The sequence below is a fragment of the Harpia harpyja genome, chromosome 1 (assembly GCF_026419915.1).
Source record: "Harpia harpyja isolate bHarHar1 chromosome 1, bHarHar1 primary haplotype, whole genome shotgun sequence".
NCBI classification, from domain to species: domain Eukaryota; kingdom Metazoa; phylum Chordata; class Aves; order Accipitriformes; family Accipitridae; genus Harpia; species Harpia harpyja.
Window position 1 is genome coordinate 91,296,503 of NC_068940.1, and position 25,618 is coordinate 91,322,120.

The 25,618-nt window shown below is 37.9% G+C and overlaps 1 protein-coding gene across 9 annotated transcripts in view; it reads right to left on the bottom strand.

Annotated features, from left to right (window-relative positions):
* Nucleotides 1–214: 214 nt before the first annotated feature.
* The window catches only part of MPP7 (MAGUK p55 scaffold protein 7), a 158,197-nt gene continuing 132,793 nt past the window's right edge, over nucleotides 215–25,618 (bottom strand). For 5 of the 9 annotated variants that reach the window (XM_052804938.1, XM_052804946.1, XM_052804955.1 and 2 more), the window contains 7 exons: nucleotides 24,901–24,942; nucleotides 16,565–16,735; nucleotides 9,633–9,713; nucleotides 7,697–7,790; nucleotides 6,506–6,614; nucleotides 4,842–4,985; nucleotides 215–3,438 (listed from right to left, as the gene is read on the bottom strand). In XM_052804938.1, coding sequence (XP_052660898.1) covers nucleotides 3,259–3,438; nucleotides 4,842–4,985; nucleotides 6,506–6,614; nucleotides 7,697–7,790; nucleotides 9,633–9,713; nucleotides 16,565–16,735; nucleotides 24,901–24,942 — 821 coding nt within the window. In that variant the 3' untranslated portion in view covers nucleotides 215–3,258. The remainder of the gene's footprint in view (nucleotides 3,439–4,841; nucleotides 4,986–6,505; nucleotides 6,615–7,696; nucleotides 7,791–9,632; nucleotides 9,714–16,564; nucleotides 16,736–24,900; nucleotides 24,943–25,618) is intronic. The other 4 variants (XM_052804997.1, XM_052804979.1, XM_052805006.1 and 1 more) reach the window with 2 other exon arrangements.

Here is a 25,618-nt window from a genome sequence, read left to right on the forward strand (position 1 = left end):
TCCATTTTGAAGGAGAATTTGGCAACAAAAATGAAAAATTAAGAATTTTAGTCCTTGTTCTAGGTTGCTTTATTTTTCCATTTAAAGATAACTGGAGCATTACAGTTAATAGAGGGACCTATGAAATAACTTACTACTTAGGCATTTTACCTTTTAAAGTCATTAAGCCTATATGTTATGGTGCAATTTACAATAAAGAAAAAAACACCCCCAGTGATATATCAATAATTTATTGTTTTGCATAAGAAGGTAAGATCAGATTTCCGGTAAGACATCAACCAAGGACCTGATGGCAAATTCAAGTATAGAGCTTAGTACAATATTAAAAAATACTACCATTTGTTTGACTATGGCAAACAGCTAAAACACAATTAAAACTTCTGGAATTGACTGTCAAAACATACGGTTCTCTAAAAACCCACACAGCACAACTTGAATATGTGGAATATTGGAAACATGTTTAGTCATCTTCATTCCCAAATTCTTAGGAGTCAAAGGAACAATCCCCCCTCACCCCCTGGTATCCCGGAACAATTCAGCACATGGGCTCAGTGTCCATCACGATAAGCAGGCTCTTGTCCTGTTGAAACTGTTGGGCTAAGACTTTTTTTCTGCCTTGACCTACTGTCATCTCTGCCTGCCTCATGGAGGCCAGTGGCTTCGATTTTTTTTTTTTTTTTTTTTGAAGCTAACACTGCAATAATGTTGATTTTCAAGACCAATCTAGTAATTTAATTAAAACTATTTCTCAGTCCTCAAAGACTCTGTGCACATTTTACTCTGTTGGTCGGATTTATGTTTCTGTGATTCCCTTTCTTTTGCAGGTGTTACGATTCAGGAATTAGCTCCTGGCTTGGGGATGGGGCAGGCAGCCATCCATCTAGGAAATTCCTGCCAGGCCTGTGCTGAGGATCAGAGGGTCAGTGTCTCTGAAAAGGCAGCAAAGCACCGCGCTGCTAACTGCTGCCCAGCACAGCAAGCCTGTGTAGAAGGTCCTCCTAGACCACACCGACCCAGGGATGGGAATTAAATTAATTTCAAAAGGACAAGAAAAACAGCCTGCAGGACAGCCAGAACTGTTTCTGCCAGGGAGTTTGCAGATTACTCTAGCATCTATTTCTTAAAGAGAAAAGCAGGTCCCTTATGTGAGTGTTATTGTACACTAATGTTCTGAGACAGCCCAGGTTAGAAGCAGTGTTAAGGGCGTTTCAAGTAAGGACTAAAGCCCCTCTTGTTGGAAACAGCCAGATCCTGAAAGATGCCGAGTGCCCTCTCCGTTTGGGGTTGGTTGCAAGTGATGGCGAGGGCACTCGGCGTCTTGCAGGCAAAGGCAAACAGACCTGCCGAATTCCAGATCCCCTGAAAAATGGTTTGATTTTCAGTAATTAAAAAAAATAGAAAACATTTTCTTAACTTGCATAATCTCCGTGCAATTAATTTAATCAACAAATTTCTATTTATGTTACAAAAAAGTTTAAGTCCACCAGGAAAACGGTGAAATTTGACAAAAGGTACATTATAGCTGTTCAAGCAGAGCGTGTATCCGTACTGGGATTCAGTACGTCTGTAACTCTTGCATAAACATTTCCAGACTCCTAGGGATTTTGCTGTTGTTGCTTGCATTTCATTTGTTTTATACGAATCTAAGCCAAATGCAATGACCCACACATTAAATACGCATTTAGAATAAGACTGCAAAATCTGATGGCTTTATCAGCGTATGAACTGAAATAAAATATTTACATGGAATGTTGAGCTCCATTTACAGAGACAGTGTTTCAAATTACAGACTTAGTAACTGCTTTAGTAAATGATCACATTGACAAGAAATTTAAAAACTTAACATCCATTTTCAACCCTTTCATAAATATATAAAGTTTCACTGAATTCTTTTTTCTTTAAACAAGACAGCTGTATTCTCTTTACAGATTAACATGAAATATCTGTTTCCTGTCTGAATGCCACAGATGGGATGATCCGAAGTCAGCAAGTTCCTATACACATTCTGTACTTACAAAACATATTCACAACACAACACACAGGTGTTACTTGGTCTTTACAGCTGTACTCATTTCCTGCATATCAGTAGTAAATAAAGAAAAATACCAAATTATCTATATTAAAAATATGTCATCTAATATACATTTGCTTACACAGCCATATCAGATTTTAAAATGAGGTTTCCAACTGTGTCTGACCAGTGACAAGGATATTTTTTACAGTGAAGTCTACAGCATTAATTTATTTTTGAGTGTAGACAAAATATCTGTTATACTACTAAAAAGTGTCACTACATACTAGACAATAAAAAGAATAAATCTCTTGCAACTGCTTTCCAGATCTCCAAGGTTTCCTCACTAATTGTTTGAAAATTTCTGATGGGAAAATTGTTCTAAAGGATGCCAAAAATGTTTGAAATCAATTTAAAGTAAAAAAAAAAAGTTACCGTCTACTTTGTTGCTATTCATATCACTTTGCCACTGATTTTACAGAAGATTAATCCCAAAGACTTTGAAGTTATATACATAGTAACTCACATTTTTCCCTATTTAAATAAATATTCCCGCGAGTTTTCTTTGTTGTGCCACAAAGCATGCACGAAAATACTTTCAATCCATGCATGCTCACAGCGGAGTATTTCACAATTAAGCCACTGAATACATCTTTCTTTCCATGACTATGTAAATGCAAAGGAATCCTAAAATCACTCTGTACATATAAGACAAGGTTCACATCTAGAAAAGTAAAACCACTTGATACGTAATGAAAACTACGATGTCTTCCTCATAAAAATGTTGGTCGCTTTTGCCTGTTTCAGTTCTCTCAAGCACTTCAGGGGTAATAACTTCCAAGTACTGATGTGCTCCTTATGGGAGCAGTTATGCTGAAAACCATCAAAGTGCTGATCTCCAGTATTAATTAGTATCTTCTGCAAACTCTCCATTAAAAAAGCTTACCTTGGAAATACACAGATGATGCTAAAGAGGTGTTTGGCAGTTTTGTACACTAGCATTAGCTCACTTTATGGAGCATAGTAAGACTTCGGTTTAATCTGACTGTTCTGCCCCCAAATTGTGGGCAGGAGGATTGAAGACACAGGAAAACAAGACCAGTTCCAAGTGCATGAAGAGTGTACCTGCTGCACAGGTAGAGTGAGAAAGCCCTCCTACCAAGAAAACGGCCATCGAGTAATGCCTAACCATGCCCCATATTTAGATGCTGAGACAACAGCAGATGTTTTGTCTATTTAAAACATTACTATGAATGTAGCCAGCTGACGGGAACCCAGAAGGTCTCGGTCTCCAACCTGTCAAAAGTTGTTTTAAGCTCACTGTAAGCTGTAGCGAGGTCATCGTTGACTATCACCTTATCAAAAAGGTGGCCGTACTGGCTCTCCATCAGATGGGCAGATTTAATCATTTCTTGAAAATCTTCTTCCTAGTAAGGTCAGTGCAAGGCATAGTCAGTCTATAGAAACATCACATAAATTCATTCTGAGGTAAAAGCAAAGCTGCTTGCTTATTTCTCATCTCATCGGGAGATGGAAACTGTACTTTTTATTAAAAAAAGATTATAGAAATTGCCATTTCAAATGATCTCGGAGAACATTCTCATGAGTAGACTTTGCTCAACAGGCAATTCTTTCATCTCTCCCCTTGCAGTGACACAATTAGTTACTGCATGGTAATTACAGAGACATCTTCTGTTAGCAGTACCAGTGGAAAATGTTTCTTGCTGTTTACTTTGATGATACATTTAAAGTTTCATTACTTAAGTCTCAGCTTGCTATTAGCATGCGATACGTTACAGTGCAGCCTTTATTCTTTTAAGAGCTTGGTAGGAGCTGTCTTCCTATGCCTGGTTCAACCTGGCTCAGTGGATTTCTCTTCATGTTTGGGGAGGGAACAAATCTTAGGAATTTAATTGATTACATAACTCTGAGAGATTAAACCTGTCCTAAGCAATGTCCTGAAGGGTGCTCTTAAGAATGAACTCCTCTTATCTTTTATATACCATAGAAAGTATGCTTATAGAGCATTATTTCCAAACTATTTCAAATGCATATTCTACACAGATATGGTTTGTGACTATATCCATGACTCAGGTTGAAACAAAATCTAAAGAACCCTAAATAACATCTGAATGAAGGAAAATTATGCACACTGTAAATGCAGATAAAAAAAGTCTAACCATGATCAGCTTTGCTTTAGCTTCAATTAAAATATGATTTTATTATATTTCAAGGAAGTAAATAAGTTACTGTTGGGTAACATGACTAATATTTTTTTCTGATTACTGAAAAAAGCAGCATTTGTTACTTGCTTAGATCTTTTTCTTTCTTACAGTGTTCATTTCCCTATAACATTTAAAAAAATGTTTCTCTTATCCACAAATATGGGCTTTTTAAAGCAGCATTTATTTTTTTAATTGATGCTTTATATTTGACAGTTTTCCTCTAAATTTAGACCCAATAGTACACTTAATAAAACAAGGAAATTCTTATACTTGAATAGAAACATCTAAGCGCACATGCAAATTTTTTAAAAGGAAATCCACAGCATTATTTCTCATAAAAACGTACTTGCATTGTGGGGGTTCCTTGATGACATAAAATCAAACAGAACATGACGGAAATGGAAATATCCATGAGCATGTCAAACAATGAAAACATCACAGCAAGTTTGGGATGTGAGAGGGGTTGGGAAACAACACGTATACTGTGTGTAAGCCCTGACAAGTACTGTGGATGAGATCCAGTGATGACCTTTATTTTCAAGGTAAACCACCACAACAAAACTCTTAACAAGTTCTCATGTTTTACCACGTCTAAATATACTTACTGTAAAGGGTTTTGCTGTTCCCTTATCATCTTTACTTGAAATAATCTTAGCATTTTTTCTGGTCTCTCTCAAACGGTCAAGTGACGGAGGCTTTATAAATATAACAAATGGTTTAAACTCATATGTACGTAAGTGTTTCACTGTCTGGGAAGAGGAAAGAGTTTAATTAATTAGCTTATTTTGCACAATGGAATTTACCGTAATAAAAGAAACTCTCCGCTAACCAAAATAAACCCATAAAGCACTCCTAGAAGGCTATTTTTCATTTACTGCCATCCTGCTCTGCTGATCGGTATTGATTCACGTAAGGAGAATTTTCTGTGAACGGTAAGAAACCCATTTCTCCAAGGGTGACCATTTCCCTTGATTTCCACACGGGCTGCTGGTAAACCCCATCAGTCCAGGAACGGCTGGGCTGTGCACACCAGTGCCACTGGCAGTGGGAGGATCGAGGGGAGCAGCAGGGCATTCAGGAGAGGAGGAAAAGTTCAACAAATTTTAGCAGGAATAACACTTTCTCTACTGATGAAAAGTAGTGGGAAAAGGTGTCTGTGTCACCCAGTCACTAGAAGTCAGTGATTTTTCTCTTCAGTACTGTGTGTCCACCACACAATCCCCTGCTGTTTGCTCTTCCTGAGCGACTCGAGCAATGCTACGTATGGAGTTAGAGATAGGTCTGCGATTCGGATTGCAGTCCAGGGTGAAGCAGGGATGGCCAGCAGCTTAGGGTAAAGTCAGGGTGGCCAGAAGCTTTCTGTCCTCTTCACACTGCCAGGCCCCACAGAAAAACACCGTGTTGGAGAGTGGGATCCCAGAATGGTTCACAAGCCTGGGTCCCCAAGAGAATTTAGTGCTTCGCTGGAAAACAGGGCAGAGCGGGACCCCCTGCCCAGCTCCCCTCCTCCCCTGGCACGGGGTCTGGCTTCCCCCTTCGCTCCTCTGCCAGCGCAGCCCCCCTACCCCGCTCCTAGGGCACAGCTCCGTGTCCAGAACTGTCCCGGGAACTGTTTAGAAGCTGCTGGGGTTCAGAAGTTACAGGCTGGCCACCTGTGGAGAAGAAATACTTTGGCTGGGTTCAAACAAACTAGTCCAGCTCCTGGAAGCACCGTGGTTATTAGTAGCATAAAAATTCCCAGTAGAGCTGTTCAGTGGGGTTGAAAGACAAGTTCAGTGCAAGAACAAATGGTTTAGAGAGGAATGTTCTTAACAACCATCAAGCCAACATCACATTTAGTGCGTTCCTTGACTCATGTCCACCCTGCATGTAAACCCTTGGCATAATCGGTCTGGTTAAACATGTGAGAGAGAGTTGCTGGACTGGGTGATAGCTCAAAGCCATTCTGAAACTGAAGTTTCAGAGAAAACCTCTAACCCAAACCAGCAGGAAGATGAATGGAAATATAGGAGCATTTTGTAATTAAATCTGTGGTATTATGCTGCAGGCTTTCAATTCACTTAATTACTGAGCTGAATACTTGCCAATATATATTGAGGTTTCCTTCCTCTCCTTTCCGAGAGCGTTGCTGTGATAAAGGTACCCAGCAAGCCCACTCAACAGTCATTCAGCGTGCAATAAAATATACCTTTTTAGAAACAATTTTTTTCCTGGAATCCCAACATGCAATATGGGGAACTACAAGAGTCCAAAAGACGTGCTTACTTACATGAGGCTGCACATCCAACAAACAAACTTTGTTTTTAGCTAGAACGGATCGAACGGAGTCTAAACTTGTACCATAGTAGTTGTTCTTATACTCGCCATACTCGATAAACCTGTGGCAGAAGGTGAAAACAACTGGAATCATTTCCATTTTCTGCAGAAAAAACTTATCAGTTTGGTTTATAAGATCTAATTCAGGAGCAAAAATATTTTACTTTACATGAGAGTTTTACCATGTTTTATAAAGGAAATGCTGTCAAGTACTTCAGCATGTCAATTTTAAGAAATCTTCTACTTTACCACTTTCAAATCAGTAACACCTGCTTGTATTACAGTTAAAGAGAAAAAAGTACTGTAGTCCAACAGCCCGCTAATGTTTTCCATCACCTCTTTTTCTGAACTAATGCAATGCAATAAAACAGTGGATAAGCTAAACAATAGAAACTACTGAAATTTCATTGCACACTACAGAATATCCAAATTCTCTGTCTCAGAAGAGGAGGAGGAGCGACGATGGTGCTAATGGAACCAAGGCGGCTGGTTATGTGCTATAAAAGTACAAGCGCTATTTGCCAAAAAAGCAAAGCACAGTTTGAAGTTTCAATAAAACCCACAGCTTTGTGTCTAATACACTTTTGCCCTCTGAAACACTGGGGCAGAATTTCAAGCTACAGTACTTTACAGGCTGCTAGAGAGCACGATGCTACCATTGTCTTCATTTTAGTTTAATTTCTGGTGGATTTACAGGCAGGGGCTTCACTGTAGATATCTAAATTCAAAAGCAGAGGAAGTGCCTGGCCTGAAAGAGAGCAGAACTACGCAAACACTGACTCAGGCACGTTTGCAGTACTTCCAGGCCCCCCCCTCCTCGAGCTGCAATGCTTTATTGCTATGACAAATGATGCTCTACTAAAAGAGTGCTCCCGCATCCTGAACCCCTACAATTTCAGCGTCTTCTTGAGGAGCTGAAATACTGAAACTACTTGGAAGCTTAGTAACAGTTGTGTTTGCACATACTGTTTTTTTGCTCTGTGTTTTTGCCAGCTGCTTATATATCAAAATGTAATTTTAACACATCTTCAAATCACTGCAACTTATATCCACTTCGACTAAATTGCTGAAATTACAACCAGCCCTATTTTATAATAAAGCCATTGTTTTAACTGCAGTTGTAGTTAAAATCTCTTCAACATACTTGTTATTCTGTACGTCTGTCTCAAACAAGTGCTTGGAAATGAACATGTATTCGACACCGTCACTTTCCTGGCTTCTCCTTGGACGAGTAGTGTCTGCAGTTTCATTAAATGGAAAAAAAAAAAAAAAAAAAAAAGGAAAAGATACACAAAACAACATAATGCAAACCAGTTCAAGAAACACTGAAAAGCACACAACCCTTGTGCAATACTAAGCGTACCAGTTCCTTCACTTCTGATGGACATAAGGCTGCCCTGGATCTGGTAGGCAGCACACAAGCAGATGACAGGACTGAGTTTTAAAAGCATGCAGGAAAAGCACAAAAAACCCAACTGGACAAGTATCAGATTATCATTTTATTAACTAGTGGAAAAATCCAATAAAATGAGGACAGTTGAATAATAAAAGGAGCAGCAGTCCATAACAATCACCCAAGCCTTGCCACTTGTTAAACTTATTAGCATATGAGACCATAAAGGGAAACAAAGCTCACCAACCTGATTTATAAAATGTTACGTTCATTAACAACACTTGTAGCTATGCTATGTGAAGCATGATAATAAAAAAATGGGGTGTGAATTTTATGCTTTAGTGCTTTTCTTTTTCTGGTGATCAAAATCAAATTCCTTTTTCTTTCAGTAGCCTTATAGTATTCGTACTTCTTACTTTCCCTCAAGTACTAGGTATAAAGATTTCGCTTATAAATGAAACTTATTTGTGGGGTTGCCACTTACAGTTAATGAACCCATTCAAAAGTCCTACTTAATACAAGTCATACGTTACAGCATCATGTATTCTCCATAACATACGAACATACAGAACCTGCTTGCAGCAACACAGTCTTAAATGCCATTTGATATCACATTCTTCTTAGGTTGACACAAAGAGGAACATTTCCAAGACAAGAACCCCAGTTCTCCCTCCAAGTCCTGACTTACTGAATTTCAGGGAGAGGGATTTCTTTATGTGTTTGTTTTAAATTATAACCACAAATTTGGAAGAGAAAAGAGAGAAGGCAGCTTGATGAATACTGGCAATTTTTAGAGAAATATTTTTGGGCAAATGATTGCATATGCTTCAATGTGTTAAATATTTGGGAACATCTGGCTTTTTTTCTTGTTGTTTTCAATACCCAGCTGAAGCAAATATGTGCAAATGAAATGACTTGCCAAAACCAAACGTATTCATTTTTCTACCTAGCAAATTCATTCATATATATACTTTATAGAACACCTGTACTTGCAAAAAACGTGTGACAGTTTCTCCCAAATTCAGAATGTTGGACCCATATTTTTGAAGGATCCCTTTAGGAGGCACAAGTGCAAGCAGAAAGCAAACCAAGGAATGAAAGTCTAAAACCGTCAAGTCCTCCACGTTAAAGAAAACCCAATAAAGTGTTGTAGAAGTTAATATAGCGCAATGTTACTCAATGTTATAAAAATCACACTACTTGGTCAGATAGGAGGAAAGAGGAAAAAAATCCCCAAATCAACTTTTCTAAAGCTAATCAAAGGGATTTAATTAATTTATTTACAGGATTAAACTGTTTATCATCAGTCTTCATTTTTCAGCCTGTCTAATATATAAAGGCCATTTTGCTGCAAGCAAGCATTGGTAACAGAGTACATTTCACTGCTTTACAGCCAAAGCCAGGGTGTTCTTCAGCTGAGTTTCATTTACTAAACCTCGCTGACATCAATCATGTTAAACTTGTACTAAAAGTCTACTGCAATGCCTCTGAGCCAAAACGTCCTATCAGTTTAATCAATGCTATTTTAAAATACAACTGCAGCAGCACTTTTAAAAATTAGAAAATTAATTTGGATGCCAAGCATGCATTTAGAGACCCAGATTTGAAAGTGCCTTAGGGTAATGCAATAATAAAGGATAATAATGCAAGTATAGCATTAGGAGAATAGAAGTGTATTTTCACTTACGTGGCACTGTTACCCCATAATGCTGGGTGTCACTGATCAGCAATTTCCGTTTAAGTTCATTCAGTCCAACCCCTACAGGACCTGAAAGAAAAAAATCGTGCTGTTTCCCAGCCGCCAGTTCTGTCTCGTCTTCAGGTATAAGCACTCTCTGAGATAAGACTACGCAGCATATAGCTATAATATATACTGGCTTTTAATCAGAGTCATTTGGAAACACCCGTGGTTCTAGCCTCTCCTAGAATATACAGCGCTGACAAATTTCAGGAGAAGTAGTTGGCAGTTACTCTGCTCTGACTTTATTGCTGAGGAAAAATCACTGAAAAAGCTGACAGCAAAGCTAACTTGCTTTTCTACAGCAACTACCCACAATACACACCTACCTCCATCCTCACCCCTAGTACAGACCCCTGCACCCTAACCTGCACCTTTCCAGCACAAAAAGTGGTTTGGCTATTCATTTTGCCAGAATATCCCCAACTCACAGACTGGAGGACCCCAGCTGGCATGCGCAAAGTTCCCCCAAAAGCCTCTGCACTCCGTGTGTCAGCATGGTCTTGTCCTCACCCCCTCCAGCTGGGGCATCCCTCGTCTGCACCAGGCTCCCCTGAGGAACATTGCTCCCACCATCTCCCCATGCCCTGGGAGCACCGCTCCTTCCCGCCCGGCTGCAGGCAGAGCTCCTTCCCGCCTGGGCTCTGGCTGGCTGTAGATGTCACCGTCCACCTTTTGACTGCGTGAGGGTGGCATCGCACGGGGAGAGGAAGGAAGGTAGGTCACAACCTGTTTGGGATGTTTGGGTTCATTTCTTTGTTGTTGATTTTCTTTTAAACCATGCTCGACTCCTGCCTGCTGTCTGAAAGGGTCCAAGAGAGACCACTCTCTGAAAGGGGATGGCAGGAAGAAACAAAGACTGCATGGAATTTTTTGACCCATCTCCTCCACCTCCACTTGAGTACTGCTGTCCTAGAAGCTACTGAGCAGACGTTCCTCTTGGCTTTCAGGTTGTCCCTAACTCAGCCATTTGCCAGCGGTGCCTTAGGTCTTAGTGAGGGCATCCTGTCCTGCGAGGTCTCGAAGGCTCCATGGGCAATCGCTGCCTGCCTCCAGGAGCCCTTCACGCAGGGCTCCAGCCTGCCTGGCCCTTTTTGGGTGCGGGAGTGTGTGAAGGGAGCTCAGCTTTGCATGCTCATGTGTTTCTGACATGCAGCGCAGTGGCTTTGTTTCTGCAGAGCAGAACGTAGAGGAGAGTGAGTCATTGGAACCACATCCCAAATAATACAAGGATAATACATGTGGTTTTAAGGCAAATTCTGCTCTTCCAGTGAAAGTGACACATTTATGCACGAAGTGCTTCTTAACAGAGACATTTTAGACATTAGAAATACAAAACCTAATAAACATTTTAATGAAGTAGTGATATACTAGTTAATTACTAGCAAGAGTCAAAAAGCAAAGACTGATGCTTTAGCACCTTCAGGTGCCTATTTCTAAAAATGACTACCTGCCCTGTCTGAAGTCAGAAACACGTAATGTTGAAAAGCAAATGCTTGCTACTTTGCTGCTACCCCCAGACTATGGTCTCTCTGTAAAATCTTAGCATTTCTGCATGTATAATTTTTATATGTTTACGTAAGTTAAACACACAACTACATTTCAAGTTCCATCTCTGACCTGCCTGTAAATTAATCCATCAGTATGCATAAATGTTTATTTAATATGGTGTACAGCAGCCTCTACTGGTGCATGTCTGAAGAGGAAAGCAATGTGTTATGTAGATAATGGCATTACTTTTGTTTTTATGTTTTTAAAAAAGCATTTTTCCTTTTTTAATAGTTTAGCTATTTAAGGCAAATATGGATTTTTATAGGAAAAGTAATTGAAATTCTCAATATATCTTAGCAAAGTAGAATGAAACAAGTGGAATTAAAATAAAAAAAAAAAATCATTGTATTCCTTTCAAGCAAATCTAAACATCTTTGCCATCTAAAAATCTCTCCCATCAAATCTAAACAAATATTATTTCCTCAGTCTACATGCTGTCAGATCAACAATATGCTTTTAGCTCTATTTATATGGAAAGAATCCAGGCTTTGCTTCTTGCAACAGATGCTTTGGAAACTTAGATCAAATCTGTTTCCAGACCACAACCTCACTACTACTCTGTCTCCCCTTCCAGGTTACCATTTAAAAATAATCTTTAAATTTAACTAGTGAAAGGTGTAGATTCTTCTTTTTCAGTGCTGTCTCCACAGAGTTGTCATAACTGTAGCATATGGACACTGAAGGCTGATTCCTAATTAGCAATGCCATCCATTATGCTGATTTTTACACTACATCTCCCAAGTGTAATGTACACTTCTATTCTGAATATTCTTTTCATTTTGATGCAGCAGAGAAAGATGCCAGTTTCTAATAGTTATGAATCTGAACACAGTTTGAACTCAAGAAGAGAATAAAGCATCAGGATTGAAAAGGACAGTCCAGGTTCTTATAGCAAAATGCCAGGCATGTGGGATCCACGACTGTAGCATAGTTTTGGTTTACTATAAATCACCCCAGGCAGCGATATTTAGAGTCATGGTGACAGATTTAGAGATATTTTGTTTATTTTTTTTAAGGAACATTTATATTGCTTGCTGTTACACATTGAGTCACGTAAGCTAAGTAATGGTCGAATCCTGCACAAATGAACTGCAGTGGCTACCTCACTTTATTGAGGGACACTTGTAGAATTAAACCACCGATCATTAAAACCCGCATTAAATTTTGTACCATTCAGACGTGTCTGAAGAAAACTGAAAAAATTGTTTGATATAAGTTCAAGTCTCAGGAGGGTTAACCCAACCAGCCATTCTTCACCCATAGATACATACTGAGCTCCTAGAAGTCTATTTGAAAGGGAAAAAAAAAAAAAAAAAAAAAAGCAGTGTTTCAGAGAAGATTTTGGGAGTTAGGTGACAACATCCCTGCTGGGATCATAAAGACCCCGTAGAAAACATGCCTCGACAGAGGTTCTGTTATTAATTACTAGTACAAATGATCACTATAATACAATGACTGCACATGCATGTCCAACTGTAGATCAATGAGATATGCGGTAGGAAAGTAGAACCTCATTTTTTTTGTTACATTAAATTATAACTAGCAGTGGGACTGTACTTTGAGATTTGCTGTTCACTGAAGCAGGATCAGTGAGTTCATGCTAGTGTTCTCATGGGCAAGGCTAGGCAATATGTTACATCCTATGTATTCATTACTCAACCATACTGACCTACCCATGCCTTCAACCAGGAAGGTTTAATGAAGATAGCAATTCTAGGTCTCCTTCTTTATTGTCCAGGTAGTTTACTTGAAGTAGTATGGCCACAGTAGGCCATTTTCCTGCACTACAGCTGTAGATCTATTAAGTCTCTGCAAGCCACCACTGAACACGTTAAGGTAAGTCAGGAGATGTGGAGAGCTATAAGCCACTTCCATTTCATCCTCCCCTGCTCTGAGACAGACCTGGCCTCCACATAGCTCGTTCATGATAAAACCAGAGGTGACGGATTTTTTTTAAAATGTAAGCAATATAACAGTAGAGAACTCTTCCAGTCCCAGATGCCTTTTCTTCACAGTGGTGACCAGAAGGAGACCTTCGTGGGGAATACTGACAGCCTAATTCAGAGACAGAGAGACTTTTCTGATTGTGTCACACACCAAAAATAACTGCTCCTTCGTGGTGACACACCTCTGGTCCTTGCTTCCACCACTGCCCACTTAGGACAGATGCATCACCATGGGTGACCGCAGCACGTGAAAGGCTTTGCGTGCCTCTGGTGATAAGACTGCATGCACATAACTGCATGCATTCTGGGGGACACATGCTCATGGTTTGTTACTGCCGACCTTGCTTTATCCTAGCACTGCCCCTTCAGAAAGCTCTGACTTAGCTGAAACTATGCTGTGTAAAGTTATAGTACGCAGCACATCCATTCTGACTCTTAGGAAATAAAATTTGTGCTAGTCCGGCCCTCACAATTACTGAAGCAGAAGCCTTTGTGAGCAGGACTTTCCCCTCATTAATGTAAATGAAAATTCTTGTGTCTAAATAATACATTTCATATTAAAATATTCTGCCTTTGCCTGATAGGGCTGCAAGGTATCATGCTTAGGAAGCAGGCAATATTTGCGAAGGAAGGCTTCAAGGATTTGTTGGCAGCCTGGGAACAATAAGTCACCAGAATATGACTGGTGACATGATATTGGATAATTTTGGTTTTAGCAGACTCGTCACATTCATAACAACTAAAAGCACAGTAGAAGCATCTGTATCATCACTGCTTCAGATGATCTGTTATTTTAGCCCCAAGGATACGCACGATTTTATTAATGAACCTACATTTGCAGACAAGGTAGAATCTGGACAAACCAATACATATAGCTGAAACTGGGACTAGTATATATCACACTGCAGGGTGCTAAAAATTACCCTGTGTGCAGTTTGTATTCTGTAAATTAGACTAGACCAATTTAAAATGAAGCCAAAGAAATTTCCATTTCAAAGTTGTCAAACTCCCTCGCCCTTAAAAAGGGCAAAACAAAACCTAAAAACGCCTTCCAACACTAAATTATACATTTATGCCTAATATAACACAACAGATATTTAGTGCCCCCACCAATTACAGCTATAAATTAATTATCTGCCCCTTTGTTTCCTAGTACTACTATCCAAATTATATTTGATGGATTATATTGAATGCTGCTACTGGCACACAAAAAGCTTTTTAAATGTGTTCGCTTCTACTATACCTGCATTGCTTAGCTCTGCTAGTTTTTCCACATTTTGCCCAAGACATTTTTATGGTATTGGCCAGACTTAAGCTGCTCTTAATATCCAGAGAAAAACATTAGAATTACTGAAGTCTGCAATAAATTTGTGAACTGCTTTTGTTACTGAAAAAGCACACTTTCTTCATTTGATTTATTACGACAAAAATCAAATGAAATCTCTAGGTATTCCTTAGATCAGACATATGCAATTTGTTATAAAAAGTCTACTTATCACACTTTTGCACTGCACTCTGTTGATGTAACTGTAAAATCAACTCAACCATGTTATTACTTGTTGTATGTAGCCCACAATCTCACAGTGATCACACTAGTAGGTGGCTGAATTTTAGTGCTAGAGAGTGACAAAACTGTTTATTAAAAACTAAATTTAATGTTCCCTTGGATATGAGTGATATAAAAACACAGCTACTCAACAGTTCATAACAGTCCCTGATAGAGGGTCATATTTCTCTGCTCTGCTGCTTTCAGAATGGAGGAAACTTTACTAATGAAGCATCAGCCTACGTGCTACTGCAAAAGAAACAATAAGCAATGAGACATTACCCATTGGTAGGAATGGTTACTCATTACTCATCGGTACTCCAATGGTTACCTTTGAGAAACTTAAGATAATGTACTTTCTCTTTTTTTAGGAGACTGAAGCAATGCATTTTGATTAGATAATAAATGCTGTGGGGAAGCCATGGCGGTGACAGATTATAGAAGAACAGAAAGCTGACAAAGGGTGACTTCTTGAGTCTTCTGCAGCTATGCTTACATCTGTTCTTGGCCTACAGAAATCCACCTCTCATCCACTTTTCTCTCTACTTGTCTTTTTAGTTATTCTAACACAGTAGATGATTTTGTTTCTTTTCACTTATATATTCTGTCTTCGCTGACCACAGTTATTTATTCTGTTCTCTTTTTTCTTCTTTTTTTCCATATAGGTATATTGATTGATCTCTAAGAGCGGAACACCGACCTAATTCTTTTGAATTTTAGTACAGCTTGACTGCCAGGTTCAGGCTAGTAACCAACGGTAGCTATATTTTAATGTTATCTCCCTTTGGTTTAGCAAGGCTTTAAACATGATCTCCTAAAGCATCCTTATATGCAAGTTGGGACATCCTGTCTAGATAGGTGGACTACTAGATAGGTGAAAAACTGGATGGATGATCATGTTCAAGGGAAGGGGTTATTGGTCTGTACTCTACTGAGTGACTCATTACGAGTGGAGTTCCTCAGGTGTCTACCCTGGGACATATACCATTTCCTATCTCTATCAATAACCTGGAGGAGGACACAGAATGGAACCTTATCAAGTTTGCAGATGCCAAAATGGGCAATGCAAGTGACTTGCTCAAGGGCAGGTCTTCCATTCAGAGGGACCTTGATATGATACAGGCACGGGCTGGCAGAACTTTGTGAAATTTGATGAGGACAAATACAAAGCCCTGCATATGGCATAGAATAAGCCCCACAGCAGTACAGGCTGGGGACTGACTGGCTGGGGAGCAGCCTGGATGAAAAGTAGCAGGGGGTCCAGGTGGGCAGCGAGCTAAGCATGAGTCCACAGTGCACGCTGCTAGCAATGAAGGCTAACAGGGCTGCATCAGCAAGAGCCTAGCCTGTAGGTAGAGGGAAATGATTCTTCCCCTTTACTCAGCACTCATGAGACCCTGTGAGGAATACTCTGTCCACGATGGGCCCTGCACTACAACAAAGAAGTTGATAAACTGGAGCAAAGCCAGCGGAGAGCCTCCAAGATGGTTGGGAGAGGAAGCACATGACCTGTGAGGAGAGGCTGAGGGAACTGGGCTCATCTACCTTGAAGAAGAGATGTCTTCAGGGGGACCCACCAGCACCCTTCTGATACCCGTTGAGAAGATGGAGGCCACCTCTTTACTGAGGTGTGAGGGGGGAAGACGTGGTGGGAAGACGGGTTCCCAAAGTTCTTGTCATCAGCAACCTGCTCTGAATTCAGTGTTAATCCTGCTGAGAGGGAGGCTGGACCAGGTGACCTCCTGAGATCCCTTCCAATCTAAATGATTTTGTGGTAAGCACTGTGCTAATCAGCAGTCCTCTGTTTTACCAGGTCAAAAATAAAGAAAACAACTTACCAACCAAAACTACAAGCCTGTATTTGTCATTAGGTTGTCGTCTATATTTTGCAACTTCTTCATATGTTGGGATATCTGCTGTATCATACTGATCACTCTTCTTGCACTCATACATAGATTTGTTTGTTTTTTTATCTTTTCTGCTAAGACGAAAGCTTCTTCTAAAACCAGCTGGAATAAGAACAGGATTTTTTCAAAGTAAGAAAATAAGTCTTTTCGAAACATTTGAAAACAGTCTCTTCCAAACATTGGAGAGTTCGTGCATGGAATAAAAAACGTATTATATGTTTAATAAGCCAGGTCATTAGAACGATATTTTCCCGCAGTTTTAAACTATATCAGGTGCCTATTTCAACTGCAAAATTAAAATTACCAATAAAAACATAACAGTTGCAACAAGCAGCTATAAAATATAATTACAATAAGTTGTTAACATATTTAGATAATTTGAGTATCTTATACATTAGTATACATACACAAGGAAATTCATGCAATCCGGACTCTCATACCACACTTAATGCATTTCTATTAAATCATCATGGCACACAGACATCAAGTACAACATATGGCAGAAACACATCTGGTGTCTGAAAGGGTTAATGAGAATTAACTCCTTGAACATTTTTTTTGTGCTTAGCTCCATGCTGATAGTATAAAAAAAGTGCACAAAACCTTTCCCAAATATGTTTAAAAGTAAAACCAAACACTGTAAGTTAAATTTCAAAACACTATGAAACATCTTAGACAATACAGTACCCATATTATGCATATGTTAGCATGAAATTAAAAGTTAATATTCCTATTAAATTTGCATTTCCAATTGCATCAACAGTGTGACATCTACAGTGCCTATTTAGAAGAGTGGAAATTTCACATAGCTTTTAAGTATTCTCGGAGGAGATAATCATAGACATTTTCAAGCAGAACAGCACAAAAACCCTTCTACACTATATGTTAAAAAACTAATTTACTCCTCTGTTAATAATTACCTTACAGTTTTTCAAATAAATCCTTTACATTGCACTATATTACATTTTACTGGTACCTCCATGGCACCACTTTTGTTCTAGAAGGAACTACAGGAAGGACTGCAAAGAAGGACTGCAAAGCTGATTTCATTATTTGGGGTAATAAAGTAAAACACAAACTACACTTTAAAAACTGGAAAAATCCCAACGCCTTTTTTGGTTTTTTTGCCCAGAACATTTCATAGGACAGTAAACGTGTAAACTTCTGGTGACCCCAGATTTTTCAGCAATATGTTTTCATAAACTTGTAATAGCACTTATGTTTAGGTGTTTCAGAAGTAATCATATTACAATTTTTTCTTCAAAGGTAGTATCTGGCAAATTCAAGACTCAGTTCTGCAAATATTAAGAACCAGATCTGAAGCGAAATCCTACAAGGCTTAGTGACAGGCTTAGCATTTTGCACGCACACAGTTCCACTTAGCATAAATCTTTGCAGAACCTGGAACACAGAGGATGTTAACCAAGTTATTTTATTGATGTGAGCCCCTGTACCTATGGGAATCTACAACACATGCATATACACAAAAAGGGAAGAAAAATTTTTTTGAGAATTAAGTGATGTTGACACATTCGTATTCAAAATATGAATAAGTAAAATGAAAATCGATGAAAAAGAAAAGCTAGCATCCACAGAAAAGGCTGATGAGATTCTTAAGAGCTACAGTATTGTCTAGACTGAGAAGGACATGGGCTGGGATAGAAAAGGGACCAAAATATGAGATATGAAAACATAATGAAATAAACTGAGTTATGTTATTTTATTATTTAAAAAAGAACACTAACACTGAAGTGACTGCAGTCAGAAAAGCCCTGTTGGAGTGCTGGCGGCTGTGAACTTACACACCCAAGAGAGGGCCTGGGACATCTTGTCTCCCCTAGCGTGAAGTCCGTCATGACATGAGGATGTTTTCTTGCTACATAACTACACCTATCTGTATAGACAGTTATATAAAGAAAGGTTAAAAGTAACATTAGCAATACAGACACATGAATTGAGTTACTAGTTTCCTGAGGCCTCATCTAAAAGGCTCCAGATTAAAAAAAAAAACAAACAGTTGCCCTAAAAGCAAGCTGAAAATTGTTCTGAATTTTTCTTCTGTATAATCATTTTATGAAAAAAAAAAAGAAAAAAAAAGAAAAAGAGAGAATAACTCGACACCATTTGCTACTAAGCAGTTTACAGAATAAAAAGCTTTGTCACAAAAAAACAGAATCCACATATCTGGAAAAGGTAAAAAGTAAGGGTAGCGATCAAATGAAGCTAAACCAATCATCTCTATTCCAGTTTGGCGTTGACCTTACAAATACCAAGAGCTCCATACCTCTGAGTAGCTGGCTCAGAGCACCATTACCAACAGCTTCCTAACCTCGGCTTACGTGTCGAACTGCAGAATCTTTAGGAAAAATACTCTTTCTGCAAAATCTTCATATCAATTCAATCTCTGCAGTTAGGCTTTAGTAAAATCATTTGTAACTTGTTCCTCTTTTCTCCATCCTCTTTAATCAGATTTCATTTCCAAACTACCAAGTGGTACGTTATTTAAGAATTTTCTTTCCTTCTTCCCTTAAAAGATGAAAAAAAAACAGATTTTTTTTAATTTTTTTTTTTTTTTCCTAGCAAAAAGGACAAAATCTTTCAGTGCTGCCTTCAGGCTGATTTGTCCCTTGTCACTTTTACAGGCTGCACATAAAGCTTCACAAACACTTAGGTGATATGGTTCCACTGCTAACATGGGTTTCCTTGTTTAAAACGTTTTATATTTCTGTGACTGAAACTCACTGGTAAAATGAAAATAGTAATATTATCCTGTATATTAAGAAGGTTCCACAACAAGTTCAACTAGGACGTAGACATTACAGAAAAGCTATTATATTAATAAAAAAGAACAAACACGTGGGCCAGAGATAACAAAGCACATTTCCAGTATGGCTGATTTCTCTGCAGTGTGCTGGTGAAGACACTCTGTAAAATTACTGAATATTAAAAACCTGTGATATGCTGATTGCTTTGCCACTTTAAGACTATTGTCAGTTTGAAAGTTGTTTTAACTGTTCCTCAAAGCCCATCTGAATAGCCCTATACAGAAACCCACAAAAGCTTGCTTTAAGCAGCTTTCAAAACCAAGGAAAATGTACAGTTTGGAGAAGAAGGATGAGACTGTTTCAAATATATCCAACATTTTTATGATACTGCTACTGCTTTCCTGGAAACATGATTCTTCCTCTCTCACATCTGCCATTATATGTCCTCACATATGTGGCTTAACTTTACTGTGACCTTCAAAAGCTATTTTATAAAGAACTGTTAATAAATATTTTCTATTGAACTCTACATTTAAAATTACATTATATGTTGGGCAGCTATGACTGTGCAAAAAGATCAAGCTGAACCTGAAACAACATTGTACTTGCAAGGAATAAAAACATTTATGAACAAGCAAAAAAATATTCTGCTAATGCTTGCATATTTTACAGTTTAGGGAAGATGAAAAACAAACTTCATATATTTAAATTAATAATAGAGCATTATTAAAAATATAGTGACAATCACTACAGAAAAACAAAACCAATACTGATATGCAATAGAAAAAAAAAGTTTCTATAAAATGATTAAGCTTAAAAGTAAATTCCTATGAAGAACAAAGGGAAAAAGCATTGCTTGCCCAGAACATTTGATAATATAAACCTTGATGAATGTGAACGGAGCTGCAGGCTACACTTTCTGTGGAATATGGATATCAGCAGAGATTAACTTTAGTTGCCAAGTATGCAGACTATAAAATAAAAGGGGAAAATTCTGTCACTAAAGCAACATAAAATTCTGAATATTGAGAAGCTTGCACCAGCTCACTGGGTTCAGCTACATGACTAGAAGCTTACTGAACATGCAAACCCATAAACTACTGCTGGAATGTAACAGATTTGGTGAAATAAGAACAGCCGCTGGGAAGAAAATATGAAGAACAAATGTTCTCAAACTACAGATGTCTCCAAACCTTATAACACTTCTCAACAGGAAATAAAAATCAAAAGCCGCTACTAATAAACTTAATTAAGGCCCAACAACAATCCAAGAGAAACTACTTAGATCTCTAAGAAAAAGAATGAAAAAAAAACCCCTAGCAGAAAATGCGCAATTATTCTTTTAACCACTAGCAATATATATTTGGTCATCTCAGAACAACATCCTTACATTTACATAGAGAAATCCACTTGGACCTCACACAGAAATCCAAACTGAAAACAGGCAATGCATGAACCTGTCTCCCTTAATATATTTTAAAAGGATGCTGATGTAAAAAGCCGTGCTTATCTACATTTAATTATATAATTCTAAAGAAGAAGTGAACAGAGATTGTGACTATGTTGTGTGAATTTCAATCCAAATATATTCATGCAAGTAGAAAGTTAATTTCTCAAATTCAGAGAAATTACACTAACAGGAAATATTATAATTTAAATTCACCTACGCTTCATAAATTCACCAGTAAGGCTCCAGAATGCTATAAAGCACTTACACATGCTTTTGTTCATTTTCATTCATTAAAACAAGTGCTTAAATATGTGTTTAAATTATGTATATTCTTCACTGAGTTCAGTCTAATCGTACCCAATTTAGAGTGAACAAATGCTGTTTAATTGTAAATGCATGTACAAGTACTTTTTGTATTCATATTACTGACAAAAGTAAGTTTGGAACCATGCTCATTATCTAGGTTTGTATGAACATGGTATTTTTACTAGACATTTCTGGATTTTTTTTTCCCCCCAAATATTGGGATTTTTTATACTGGCTCGTATACCGAGTATTTCTATTGTTACACAGGAACTGCACAAACACAGAGCAGACTTCTTACTCTGCTTGCTTCTGGACTGATTCCCAGCTTGCACATTTAGACAGGGTTAATAAAAACTCAGATTATGTCTGGATTTTTAAGACAAAATTGAGAATAGTAAACAGATGATATTCATCTATATTTACTGTATGTTCATAAAGGTTCAAGTAATGTAACTAGAATTTAAGCTTGGCAAAGGCAAACTCCTAACGTTCTCCCCAGCAATTCCTCAGGAAATTACTGCAGAAACATACATTACTATACTGTGACTTAAATATTAGAATTTGGTGAAAAATCATTAAATTTATCTGAGTCACTTTAGAGGGCAGGGTTCAAATTAATAGCAGCATAACCTTGGACATAAAAGATCTGACCCCAAACAGTACAGACATTCTGCTTTTTGAAACCTGCCTCTTCTGTTCCTCTTCATGATCACCTCATGTGTGTCTAATGTACATATCCTTTCAGAGAGGGTCAGATATTCACAGAATATCCTGGTTCACAGATTGAAATGCCAACAAATACAGAGCCCTAAACCCATAACAAGCCATAAAATCAACTGAAAATTCATTAATTGATATTAGAATTGTTGTAGTTCATTTGATTTGATTACATATTATCAAAAGCAGTATGAAACATTACTTACGTCATTTTGGTTTTAGGAAGTAATCGGTGTATCCATACTTTGAAAACTGTTTATGTTATTATATGTTAATTAATTATATTATGTTATTATTATCATTATAGTTTCTTCCTTTCTGTTCTATTAAACTGTTCTTATCTCAACCCACGAGTTTTACTTTTTTTTTTCCGATTCTCTCCCCACCCCACTGGGTGGGTGGGGGGGAGTGAGTGAGTGAGCGGCTGCATGGTGCTTAGTTACCAGCTGGGGTTAAACCACGACAGTTACTTAGTAATCAAGGAGTGCCATAAATATCTATCATATTTCAAGAACATGCACATTCAGAAAAATTGAGATGTTCAGGATTCACTTCAAAAAAGAGTACTGCAAAACACAGGTGGACATTCAGAATAAGCTGCTTTCAAAAAAGAGACATATTTGTTTTCCCACTCTCCCAAAAAGCAACAGGCAGGGGAAAAAATATCTCTGAAGGCCTTCACTACCCTTGGGATTGAAGGAATATATACTCAGACCAGTGGGAAAGAAAAAGGCCCTCCTAAGTAGGAAGGTGGACTGCAGCAGTTAGATATGGTATTGGCTCCCATGTACCTAACAGAGGGTTTATAAAGTGTCTTTGCCTAGGACTCCTTTACCTTATAGAGTATCCGAGTTTTATACCTTGCACAGCACATACGTAAGAGTTTTGTGTCCTCCCTGCAGCTGGTCAGCAAGTTTTGTTCAAATTATTACACTTTAGGCAGTGGCATTTATCCAGCCCAGGAATTTATGCCACAGCAGTTTGTTTCTTGAGAAAATATAACTGAAAAATAATTTAGGAGAAAAGCAACCCTAAATGTGTCTGAATAGGATAGGGCTCCTAATGGCTTGTGAAATAAGGAGACACTGGAGTGCAGGAGACAGTCTGAATAACAAATCACTGTGTCCTGTTACCATATGCAAAAGAATGATAACATCAACTTTCAAAAGCCTACCTGCTTGATCTTAAGATAGGATAATTTTTAATGAAAGATTCTTAGTGAAGAGCTCCAAGGAACCTCTCATTTCTAAACCAAATAGCTAATTATTCACAACCAGTGAATATACTTGTATCCTTACCCCAAAACTGGTCCTAACCTTAAACAAGTCTTTTTCTCCCTGTTGTTCTGGCTCTCCTCTCCAGCACCTCACTTCCAACAGCACAGAGCCAGCATGTGAAGGCTGAAGGTACCATCTCTGGACTGATGGCAGCACTCCACCATGTGGAAGCTCTCAAGAGATAAACCATTGCCTGAACTGTACAGTAGTTGTCCAATAATTTTTGTAAAGTTTTGCCTAAGTAAACTACACCCCATCTTGATTTTTTTGTTCTTTGCATCTGGGACAACAGTAGCTTCTTCCTCAAGACATCTCCTTCCTAGATGACAGAGCATTTTGGTAACTGTAGACCAAAATGTTTCACTGAAAGGGCTACAGCACCAAGAAAAGATGGATTCTAATTTGCCACCTTCATTCTCAAATAAAGCAGCAGCCCACTAAGATCTGATTGCAAAACATGACAGTCTCATCTTGAGAATTCATGCAATCTGCATTTGCAGACAAAAAGAAAAGATGGAGGGGGAATGCCTTTTCTGTTTCAAAGAGATGATTTGATAAGGAAAATGCAGTTCATCTGGAATCGCATCCAAAGTATCATTTTCCAAGCATACTTCATTCTCTCAATACAATTACAATTCAACATTAATTTAGTTGATTAACAAAGGTAAGAAGTTTATTTTCAGCATGATTAGATGACCACTAGTTCCACAAATATGTGATGAAATTATACCACACTAAGTTTTTGGAAAGAGGTCAAAGTTCTTTCAATTATATAGTTGTGTGTTCCTGATGTAGTTTATACACCACATTTAAAAACAGTATAGTGCAATATGAAAACCAACTCTAATTTACAGTACTGGTCTAGGGGTGTTTCAGTGAGCCCAGTGGCTTGGATGTACTAAAGCATTTTGACAAGTTTCTTCCCGTTCCTCTTGTAGTAGAAGGATGAAAGCCTTGGGAAAAGGGCTGGTTGCCACAAAATCCACTCCAGCCAGCCTTCAGCTGGCAGGAATTCTGGACAGTTTCAACTGAAATATTTTTACATAGCCTTTAAAATGGCACAAATTAAAAAGTTGAAACATATCATGGAACATTCACCTTTTTTAAATGTTACTTTTGTTTGAAATTTGGAATCTTGAAGCTGAAGCCAAAGGACTCCTTCCCCTCCTTTTCCCCCTTCCCTGCAATGATACATTGAGCTCAGACTAGCTTTAAAGCTAAATTTAAGCTATTGAGTTACTATGACTTATTTTATTTTGTAATGTGGAAAAAGAACCAGTGCCTGCAAATTTGCTCTGCACTCTCACTGAATCCTCCCAAAATTGTTAGATAGACATGTACAAAGAAAGAAAGTGTAAGCAAAACTTGGATAAAACCTTGAAAGTGTGTCTTTGAAGACTTACTCAAACTTTTCATGCTACAGTAACCTTTTTGTTTCATTAAACACATCGCTTACTTAATGTACCTTAAAAGTCGGTATTTTTCCCAAATTTATATATATTTTTTATTTTGACTTAAAAATCAAACCGGTATTTTAGTAGCTTATGTTTAACTAGATAAAGGCATACACTACATAAACCCTTTATGTCAAATCCAATGAGCCATTTTTAAAACCTTAATATTCATGCTTTTCTCATGCAGAGTAAGGACATTTGTATGCAGATTACCCCCAAAAGCAAAGTGGACACAGTAGTTCCTGGGAAAAGAAGCTGAAAGAAAGGAAGAAATTGTCTTTTGTAACCAATTGCTCACCTAGATAGGATCCACTGTTGTGACCAGCACATTCAGCATCTTCTGGACGAAGGGTAAAAGCATACAGAATAAAAGCCAAGAAATAAAGCAGAACAGTTAGAAGCCCAGCAAAAAATACAGAAGAAATTACTTAAAAAATGACAACTGTATAAAGCATAGCATTAAAAAGCTTTCAATAAGCCATTTTCTTAAAAACATAAAACAACATTTATTGTTTTATATTTTAGCTGGAGATATTCTGTAATTTTGCAGCATGCACACTGATCTTTTTACCTTTTCAAGCAAAAATTGTGAATGACAGCAAACATTCTAAACAGAATTCTAACACTATTATTCACACTTTATCAGTTAATAGAAAATATGATGCCACTTAAAAGAAAGCAAAACGTATTTGATGTAAATCAAGCTTTTTTCGTAAATTATACATTATCAGAGTTTAGCTTTAAGTTTTGGCTCACTGGATTAGACAGAAAGGTTTTTGATCAAAAACACATCCTCTCATTTGATATAAAATAGCTATAATGTATATTTTTACATGCCAGAGGCCCTTTGATCAAAAATATGAGCTACAATTTCTAATGCCTTTATAAACAAAGGCCTCAAGTTAAAAAAAAAATACAAGAGATCAGCTGCTATTACTTTAACATATGCTGCAAGCATAACAATAACCAGCTACACTCAGAGGGAAAACAGTAAAGATGATACTACATGGATGAAC